General features: G+C 34.3%; 1 protein-coding gene and 1 pseudogene across 12 annotated transcripts in view; one reads left to right on the forward strand and one right to left on the reverse strand.

Annotated features, from left to right (window-relative positions):
- LOC109676735 (doublecortin domain-containing protein 1-like) overlaps positions 1–10,876 on the reverse strand; it is a 1,027,711-nt pseudogene that overhangs the window by 180,177 nt on the left and 836,658 nt on the right.
- The window catches only part of LOC109677192 (dnaJ homolog subfamily C member 24-like), a 929,921-nt gene that overhangs the window by 36,971 nt on the left and 882,074 nt on the right, over positions 1–10,876 (forward strand). For all 12 annotated transcript variants that reach the window (XM_074060656.1, XM_074060657.1, XM_074060651.1 and 9 more), the window contains exons 4-5: positions 4,839–4,907; positions 8,264–8,509. In XM_074060656.1, the coding sequence (XP_073916757.1) occupies positions 4,839–4,907; positions 8,264–8,394 (200 nt within the window). In that variant the 3' untranslated portion in view covers positions 8,395–8,509. The remainder of the gene's footprint in view (positions 1–4,838; positions 4,908–8,263; positions 8,510–10,876) is intronic.

A 10,876-nucleotide genomic window follows, 5' to 3' on the forward strand; every position in this document is an offset into this window, starting at 1 on the left:
TTGAGGATCAGAACAAGAGGCCAGGCCTATGTCTTCTGCTATTCTACCTGTTCTGTTGTGAAACAGAAGGAATTCAGTTTCTGGGGTTCACTTGGTGCCTTTCTAGAGTATTATGTTTGTATCTAGTTTATAAAAGCTCCACAGTTCTTTAAGTTCATAATTAAATTCCAAGTTTATAATTTTTGTTCAATGTGAATTTGACTTTATCTGAGAAAGGATTATAGGGCTTTATAATTTAATAAAGTTTTCAAATTAAATGTTGTCTAATTCTCATTCTGTTATCAGACTTTTCCAAGAACAGAGACATAATAACAAGGAAGCTGATTATTTTCAAGTTACTCCTTATATAAAAAAACTTAATGTGTATAGTGAAATGATTTTTAAGAATGATTGTTTAAAATTAAATTACTTGGCTCTAAGACAGTATGATAGTGAGTTAGATCTAAAAAAACAACGCTGCTGTTTGCTTTTGATTTACACACATACATGCCTTTATGTTTGGAGTAAACTTTAAGTATTTAAAGTGGCATAAAAACAAAACAGTGGATTAATTGCTACATGACAACATTTGAAGGACATGATCACTTGAATAATATGACATTCTAACACATGAATAATATGGACAGATGGACTTAATCTTTTTGATTGAATGAGACTCTTAAATACCTCGACCATTATGATTAAAGTTAAGTTCCTCTCCCCTATAGCTTTTGGTTGTGTTATTTTTTATTTTTATTGTAATTACAGTTAGAAAGTTTCCTGGGATTGGAAGTGTAATTATCTAGACATTAAACAGAGTTGTTTAGAAATTTTACTATCATTAGGAGGAAGCTTTAAAAGACTAGAATTCCATTGTCTTGTAAGAAGTAAGAAATATTTATTGATTCCCAAATGGAGCTGAAAAAACCCTTTCCTCTTTTTAGAAAGTTGTGAATGACCCAGCGAGAGCTCTAGTAAGCTTTACTGAACCAAGCAGCTAATAGTTATTTAATGTTATTCTTCAGTGTGAAAGAATCTCAGTAGATTTTCCTTTTAATCTCTTTGAATTGCAGGCTCATAAACCTCTCTGATGAGTCCTGCCAGTGTTTTCTTAGATCCCAATGTTGAGACAATGGAGCCACAGAATTCTTTCACCTCTTGTTGTCAGACAAATCCAATAGAACACAAGGTCAGAAGGGCCTATACTTCTAAAGGTTGAAAGATTCTTTTTCAAGTAACCACATAAATTATTTGATTTTACATTATATTCCTCAGGAACCTCCCTTTAATTATAATGCAGTACTTTCTATATGTAAAAGTAAATTTGGAAGTATTTCTTGTTTCCTTACTTAGCTAAGCCTGTGAGTACAGGATAGGATGCGAACAGACTTTAATGTTTCTAGATATCCTAGAAAAAGTTGAATCCACTTACTTCTAAAGAATCAAATCATGTAGTGTCATAGGACTCAAGCTAGAGTTCAGCAAGTGCTCTTTCTTTACAAATGGCTGTGGGTTTTCTTTTTTTTAATAGTTATTAATATTTTGTAGCAAACATTCCAGATTTTAAATCTTGGATCTGATCCTTCAATTAAAGTCATTTTGTTTTCTCAACATTTTTAGTAGTAGTATATTAACAGAACTTTGAGATAGAATTTCCATTTCTAGATACCAGTTAAGATGTTTTATTGCAATGAGCAAAAATATTTATAATAGGCAATACAAAAGAGAACTAACTTATCTCTTTTGAAGTTGCCATGCCTGATTAGTAGACAATTATCAAAGCTAATTACAGGGTTCCTATGAGTTACTTTAGAGGATAGGGAAGAATTAAGCTTTTTAAATTATAACCACAATGGTGGACAAGCAGAGGTCATTGTTTAAAAAGAAAAAAAAAACATTGATTTGTTTGTGCTCCATTATAATTGTAGTGGGGGTTGGGGTAGTGGTGTGGAATTTGCTACTGCTCTATCTTTGGACACTTGCCTCTCAACAAAGGATCTTGTCACCCCCCACCGCCCACATTTAGAGTCACCTTTATTTGTATGTTCCCGGCCTGCTCATTATACAGTTCTCCAGGGATCCAATTTTCTTCTGAGTTAATCACCCCCAGTCTTTTTTCAGAAGTTGTTAGATTACCGTCCTTTCAAAGAAAACACTTTAACTTTTCTTTTCTTGTTCCTATTTTTAAAATGTAGCCATTAGAGTCACAAACACCACCTTTAAAACTTTTCTTGTTTAAGTATAACATACATACAGAGAAGCACAGAAATCTAAGTGTATAGCTTGATAGGTTTTCACAGTGAGCACACCCATTTAACCAGAAGGCCCCTTGTGACTTCTTCCTGGCAACACTCATTCCTCCATCCCCCAACACCATGGGGAAGTTTTGCCTGTTATTTTTTCATATAATGGGGAATTGTACCGCACATTCTCTTTTATGTCAGATACTGATTCTTAAAAACCAGGATCTTCACAGAAACTTGTCCTGTGTGCACCTGGTATTGAATAATCAGGTCAATATACAGATGTGTAGAAAGCCACCGAAATAGAATATTTTAATATATTCCTTGTGACTGACCTTTGGTAAGGTATTAACCATTTTTGTGTTCTATTTTCTCTTTTGCCATGAGATGGTCTATGCTAATCTTTTAACCAAGAATAGGTGCTAAAGTTCCTATGCATAAAGAAGAAAAGATAATAATAAAAATGTAAAAGCCACTGTTTTGAGTGGGTGGAATAATAGAAAGGATTGCACATGAAGTAGTAACTAGGTGAGAATAACAATAATTTCCAGTAGAGAAGCAGAACAATAGGAACCTGACTTGCTTGGCAGTTATATTTGCAAGTTATTTCTCTTTTATCATTTTTAAATAAAAATGGTATAAGGGGTATATAAGTGAGTTGTCATTTATATAGTTAAAAAAGTATTCAAGATAGATTTGATTGAGAAAGCTGATTTGTCATTACCTGTGCCTTGTCTGCTTTGCTTTGATTTCAAAATTACTTAAGATATCTATAAGATGTCCTGCAGTATCAGCAACTTGGTTGTAAATTAATGACACTTATTTTTTCTCTAAAGGAGCTCTTATGTCAAATACCCTCATTCCTCAAATCTTAGAGTGTTTAATTTTTCTATTACAGAAAACCATGTTGGTCCTTCTAGTAGGAAAATAAAATATGTTCCTCCCCCACCCTTGAGACTTTGATAGCAAAGTGTACTTTGTATAGAATGTAGAAATTAAGTTGTGTTCAGAAATTTCTTAGCATACTGATACATTCTATATAAGCTATTCAGTGTGCACACAGGGATAGAGGAACTAACTGGACCACTAGCAAAGTCTGTGTCTTTGGATTTTAGAGACAATTTAATAGATTGTTGGTACCCAGTAAATATGAAGTGGTATAATATTTGACATACTTTAATGGAAATCTATGGCTAGCTCAAAAAATTTCATCTATTTGAAATTGTGTAACTCACCAATAAATTTTGAACAGGCAGTTATTAAATATAATTAAATTGTAGGCATTCACACAACCGAACAAAGGGAAGTATTCTCAGCAAGTGAACAAGAGACTAGTGAGACAGCTAAAGAAAATTTCATGGGAGTTGGGGGCTGGATTTCAGTAGTCTTTTTTTAAGCATTGACTTCTAGAAGAATACAAGCATACAAGAAATGTAACATGCCTTTAAAAACAAAGACAGGTGCTTCCTATCTGTACTTGATTTCTTTGTCCCAGCCTACAGTTGTTTTAAGAAGAGAAGCAAGCATACTTTTACTACATAGACAATACTCTTAACTATATTTATGTTGATTCCAGGCTCCCTTGGACCTTCCATCTGCAGTGAAAATATTGGCCAGCAAGGGAACATCAACACAATAAAGTCATGTTGTGGGATTATAAGTTAGTTATTTGGTTGCAATCAGATGACTAACATTCCCTTAAATTTGGGTAGAGCTTTACTCTTTAAAGCACTTTTAACCTGATTTCATTTGATTTAAAGAATACTTGTTAGGCAGCTTGAGCTGCCATAACAATATGACATAGACTGGATGGCCTAAACAAAATTTATTTCTCACATTTCTAGAGGCTGGGTAGTACAAGATCAAGGTGTTGGCCAGGTTAGTAATAAGGATGAGCTTTCTCACTTGCAGACAGCCTCCCTTTGCTGTGTCCTCACATGACTTTTCCTCCATACATGGGTGGATGTGGAAAAAAGGTCTCTCTCTCCCCCTGTTCTTAAAAAAGCCACTAATACTATTGCATTAGGACCCCAAGCTTATGACCTCTTTTAACCTTATTTACCTCCTAAAAACTTTATCTTCACATAGTCACATTGGGGTTAGGGCTGCAACATATAAATTTTTGGAGGACATCATGTAGTCCATAGTAAATAGGAAGTAAATAAGGAAGAGATAAAACTCCTATCATAAAGATGAAACAAGTGATATCTAAAGTTAGAAAGCTAATAAAATATTATAATTAAGTTCAAAATAGTTGCCTTTACCCAGGTCTAAAATGCCTTCTTAGCTACAGATAAAATTTATCTGACAAAAAGTTTTAGTGTCATAAAGTAGAGGTTATTAGTTGATGAAAGAAATCATCAAATTGACTTCATGCTTTTGCCACATTGCATAGTTGAGGAAAATGGGATAGACTTTAACTGCTAATGTTTATAACAAGCAGTATGTTCTAGACTTTTAGTTAGCTGAAGTCAAGTAGCCTTAACACTGTTGTCAAAAGTAGTAAGCAAAATTTAAAATGATAGGTAAATAAGAAATGTAATAGCCAACTGGCGATGCCTTTTCAGCATTCTTCATAGTAAAAATATCAAAATTATCTCATTTTGTATTTTACAGCTGATGAACTAAGAAATATGGGACCAGTAGATGCTCAAGTATATCTTGAAGAAATGACTTGGAACCAAGGTTGGATTTTTTTTCTTTTGTTCTTTTTTTGTCTTATGTACAGTGAAGAGAAATACTAGAAATTATTATATAAAGAAAAAAAAGAAACCTTATAGAATATTTGGAAATCTTAATTTAAGAATAGCTTGGTGCTCTCTCTGTGTTTATGTGGTCTGTTTTTAATTCTATGTTTATTTGATTTGTTTATTTTGGTGCTACTGCTGTTTGAACTCAGGGCCCTATGCTTGCTAGGCAGGCAATCTATCACTTGAGCCATGCCCCAGGCCTTTTTTTTGAGGGGGGTAGTACTGGGACTTGAGCTCAGGGTCTTTACCTTGAGCTAATCCACTACCCCTATGTTTGTGAAGGGTTTTTTGAGATAGGGTCTAGCAAACTTTTTGCCCAGGCTGGCTTCGAATTGCGATCCTCCTGATCTCCACCTCTTGAGTAGCTAGGATTATAGGTGTGCCACCAGCACCCGGCTCTTCTTTTTTAATTTTTTTGTGGTACTGGAGTTTGAACTCAGGGCCTACACCTTGAGCCACTCCATCAGCCCCCTCCCCGCGTTTTTTTGTGATGGGTTTTTTTCCGGACAGGGTCTTGTGAACTGTTTTCCTGGGCTGACTTCAAACCACGATCTTCCTGATCTCTAACTTCTGAGTAGCTAGGATTACAGGAGTGAGCCACTGGCATCCGGCTCTTATTTGATATTTATTTTTCAGATAAGGTCTTCAGTTTATGCCCAGGCCATCCTTGACTGTGATCCTCCTCCTTATGCTTCCTGTGTAGCTGAGAATTTTGTTTACTAATAATTCCTAATAGTGTAAATGTAGTAAAACTGGTTTTTGTAATTTTTCTTCTTTCATTTACCTTTGAAAAGTTTTATTATTAATATAACTTTAAGTATTTATAGTTTAAATTAAAAATAATTGTTGAAGCATCTATTCAGTCAATAAATACATGGACTTTCTGGTAGTGAAAATGCCAGCATGTTGAAGGAAATGTATAACATGAAATCATCAATGATTGTCAAAAGTGTGTAATTGTTCCTGGGAGTCCCTGAAGTAAACCTCACAGTGAAGAGACAGAATAATCCCAACTACAGCTAGCAAAGCCATACTAAACAAAACAGGTAATTTTAAAAGTACAGAATATCTTTGCTGTTTATTTAAGGGTTTTTACCATTGTAAAGATGGAAATAATCCTTATCTTCCTGAGAGAAAATACTGAACAACAGCTGCATGAAGCCAGTATTCTTACAGAATACTTAAAAAATAATTATGCAAGTGTTGAACTACAATTTTTTATTGGAGTGGGAAAGAGTAGCCTTAGCATACTCTTAAATAAAAAGTGTGATCAATTGAGCAAGTAAAAAGTTGTTTAGATTCCTTCAGGATCCTTTTCACAATGCCCTTGGATGATGAAGATCCAGGAAAGGAGAAAAGGTGGCAAAACCCCACATGGTAGACATAGCCAAGTTGTCAGATGCTTGACCAAAAATCAGTATGAAATGTTGAATTTTATTGTGCTTAAAAGGCATACCTGGAACTGCTGAGAGGTTGACACTACCTTTTGCCTTACTTATTTTATGACTTGGCCATTTTGTTGGCCTATTTTCATTATATTTAAGATGATTTCTATGAGATTATCACTTTAAGAGCATTATGTAATAAGAAATTTCCACAAGTAGTGAATTTTTAGTAAGCATTAACATTTGAAATTGTCTATGACAAAACTCCACAGTAACCCATGGTATCCTCTGTGCCATTTACCTACCACATGTCACCTGAAATTTTTTCTCAGTGTTCATTGAGGTGGTAAAAAACAAGAAGGGGAGAGTGAGCTTAAGAAAATCAATGGTTAGAATATATGCATTTCAGACAAGTTAATAATGAAGCAACTCACTTTGGAAACATGGTCAAGTACATAATATATTGGATTAAGCAGAAGAGATGTTTGTGCTTCTGAATTCAAGAATGAATTTTTTTCTTTATGAAGAAATAAAAAAACATTGTGGTAAACAATAAAAGAGGATTAAGTGATAAAAGAAACTTGAAGTTGCCTTACTTAATTGCTAATTTTTCCAAGACTAAACTCAACAAAGAGCAACCACAAGGTAGTTGAATCTCCATCTCTCTTTCTGTGCATATAATGAAATCTAAATGTTAATCAACCTTGACAACTGATTGAAGGTATTTGATTGTGGGAAATTATGAATCTTTTGTGACTTCCTTTATCTCTAACAAAAATTATGGCAGTAAAATACATACTATAATTGGAATGTTATTTTTCTTTGATAAAAATTGCTTCCCAGTAAAATAGAAGACCAGAAGAATCAGAGATTCTTTCAGCCCAAGGACGCTAACATTTAAGCTTGCAGGAAAATGACAGACTTAAGATTTCTACCATTACGAGGCTAAATGTTAACCCTACTGTTGGAAATGTAGGCCCAAAAGGACCACCTGGAGAGGAGTGATCTGGCCAAGAGATTCTTGAGAGAGATTCTTGAGAGAGAGAGAGAGAAAGAGAGAGGTGCTTAAATGCCCATCAGTGAGACTCAGCATGATCTGATTGGTTAGGATCTTATGGTTCATGCTGATTGGAGGTTGGGGCAGAAGGAGGATTCAGGCTAGACTTGAGGCAGGACCATGACCCTGGGAAACGGAAGCTTAAGGGTGCAGTAAGAACCGAAACCTATCGGTGCCATTATTGCCAAGACTTACTGCCTCCTTTGAGCATCTTACATCAATTATTTTCCTACTGGTTCATATATCATTTGTAAACACCAAGCAAATATACATACAATACCTCACAGCAAAAAACCTCATGTGGTATTGTGCTTCTGTATTTAAGTCAGGATTCTTGAAATCGTGATCCAGAACAGAAGGTATATAGATACTTAGCTTGATAAACAGTTGAGGTAGCATTTTCCTCTGGAAGGTACATTCTAGGGAAAATACCATGCTTCTGAAGAGTGAGATAGGTATTGCTGTTTTTCTTTTTGCTTCGCTGTAATATTTTAGACAAATACATTGCTGTGAAGAATGTAAAGTTTACATGAGTCTTAAGAAAACAGAAAACTTTTAACAATTTCATAGGTTACTTCTGCGCATCCCCTTTCCCCATCAGAATCTTTGGGTTATTGATTTTTAAACTTCAGTCCATCTCTTCCACAGCTAAGGATTCTTTAGCAGATCATTTTTAGAAACACTGCCCCTATGCAAGAAATTTTTTTCTAGTTCTCTTTTAAACACATTTTTATCTTTTCTGAGCTTTTCTTTTGTTTTTCAATTCCTGTGGAATGAACTGCATTTTGAAGGGTATTAACAAAGTAGTTGTTGGTAAGCATTTGAAGCACTATTTTGTTTTCTTTGCAGATGATCAATCTTTCTCTCTGAGTTGCCGATGTGGTGGAAAATACACCATCTCCAAGGATGAAGCCGAAGATGTTAATCTGATTGCTTGTGATACATGTTCACTAGTTATAGAACTCCTTCATTGTTGCTAAAATGTTTTAGTTCACTACTTGGAATCCTGTCATTGCATATTCGGACAGGATGAGAAAAGACCACTCAAGCTTCAAGGAAATGGATTCTAAGAAAATACAAGATCATCAAGCAAAGGCCAGTTCAGATTAATAGAAAATTGCTGTTTATTTGTACAGGTTGCCACAAAAAAGACTTGAATTATAAATTCTATTTTGTGTTTTCTCATCTGAGGACTTTTGTTTCTTCTTGGTACAAAATAAGAATTTTCTTTTTCTTAACATCACCATGTCTTTTTTATTAGGTAAAAAGTATTATGTTCCTTTGTAGTTATTAAGTTTCTGATCTAGCAGATGATGGTTTTAGCTATAGGCCTATTGTATACATATCTCAAATTCTAGAGACACTAGAATTAGTTAGAATTTTTGTGAACAATATGTAAGCCCAGTTTTCCCATAAAAAATGCTGGATATAGATATCCATGAAGTTATCTCAAAGTCAGTAAAGGTGAAGTGGCATCTATGGAAAGATAGGTAAGCTTTGGAGACAGAAAATTGTGAACACAGCCATCTTCACCTTTAAATGTAACTTAGGAAATGGAAGCTTTAAAAAATAATTTGGGACATGCCTTTCCTTATTATGATAGTGTTTTAATTACCTATGTTTATGAATATGGAATCACTCTTTTCATTGCTGCTATGAAATGGACCTTTATTAGGAATTATTACTGACTACACAGATCGTAGATGTAATAGTCATATTTTTTATGTATTTAATATCAGAATGCATTTAAAGACTCTGAGGATACTTTGTGGAATCACTGAAGATTTTTTACTTAACTTCAACTGAGTGGGCCAAGCATGTAAGTGAGCAGCTCTTCATTAGGCCGCACTCCTCGTGTTGTCACATTGGATTTGTAAATGAAAAGAGTTACTACTCTGACTTCTAAATATGGCTGAAGTATGTGGCACATTCAAGAACATCAGATTATGTTCATTGTACCTACAAAACCAAAATACAAGTGAGGTAGTCATCCATCCCCCTCCAGAAAAAACATTTGTATATCATAAAATTTATATGTAAAACTTATTTTGGATTATTTATTTTTGAGACAGGTTCTCATCATATAACATAGGCTAGCCAGGAACTATGTAGCCCAGGCTGGCCTCCCACGTGCTGGAATTGCAGGCTTGAATTACATTCTTATCCAAATATTCTTAACTAATACAACTTGCATAGCATGTTGCTTATTCTTGACAGTGGCAATTAAAAGTAACTAGAACTGAATAGCAGATAGTTTATTGATAAATACATGGTTCCGAATGCAGTAATAAATTCACCTGAACAGGATGTGAAGTGAATTCAAGTAAAGTAAATTCACTTCACTTGAACAGTCAAGTCAAAATAATAAATGCTTGCTAATCATCAGAAAATCTGTGGCCATTCGAGCTGTCAGGTAGAAATCCAAATTCACTCAGAGGCCAAATCTGTAAAATCAAAATATATAAGTTTGAAAACAGTTAAAGTGATATCATATTCCTTTTTCTATTCATCCTTTTTTCTCCATGCTAGATAATTAAATGTGTTCTCCTTACTCATCAGTCAAGAACAAAATTTGCTGTATTACAATAAGACTTAAAAAAAACTTGTGTTGTATTTAAACACTACAGTTTGGAACATTCAAACATTATTCAAGAAACTATATGTGTAGTGTATGAATATAAGCATTTTCTTTTACTAGCCTCAAGTAAGAGTTAACTATAAACTTTCAACCTTAAGTGTTTAAGTTTTAAATACTTGAATATGACATTTGTTTAAGAACAGAGACTCAGGTAAATTATCCATTCGCCTTAAGTATTCATATATTTTCCTTACAACTTGTGATAAAAAGGAGAAGCCACAGCTAGGCATGGTAGTGCATACCTACAATCCCAGGATTGAGAATTCAAGGCCAGCCTGGGCTCCAGAGTTTCTTAGGCTATAGCTAATGTAGTTTAAATTTTATTATTATTAAGAAGTCATCCTCAATTTCGTACCTTTATGAAAGCAACACAGAGAAGGGGGATAATGTTTTGCATAGAGCTACTAAGTAAAAACAACTTGTTCATTAAAATGTAGTCACTACAACAGTTAAGTCAACTGTTCAAAGTTCATTTTGAGAGAAACTTTTTTTTTTTCTGGCTCAGAGAATAAAGCTTACATGTGAAGCAGAATACTGTACCTTAAAGAAGATTCGTCCTCTTACTAGTCCATATGGAATAGGTCCATAGTACCTGGAATCTGTAGAATTCTGTAGGTTATCACCTTCTAGCCAAACATGACCCATTGGCACCTAGAATTAGTGAAGAAAAGGAACCCCTATAAAGACATAAAACCTAATTTGGATTCTGTCATTCTAAAGCATGTCTATTTTAAAGGCTGAGCCTGGTACCACACACTGTAATCCCACTATATAGTAAGACCTTGTCTCAAAAAACAAAACAAACAAAATCCAAATATGCCATT

The sequence above is a fragment of the Castor canadensis genome, chromosome 18, assembly GCF_047511655.1.
Source record: "Castor canadensis chromosome 18, mCasCan1.hap1v2, whole genome shotgun sequence".
Taxonomy (NCBI): domain Eukaryota; kingdom Metazoa; phylum Chordata; class Mammalia; order Rodentia; family Castoridae; genus Castor; species Castor canadensis.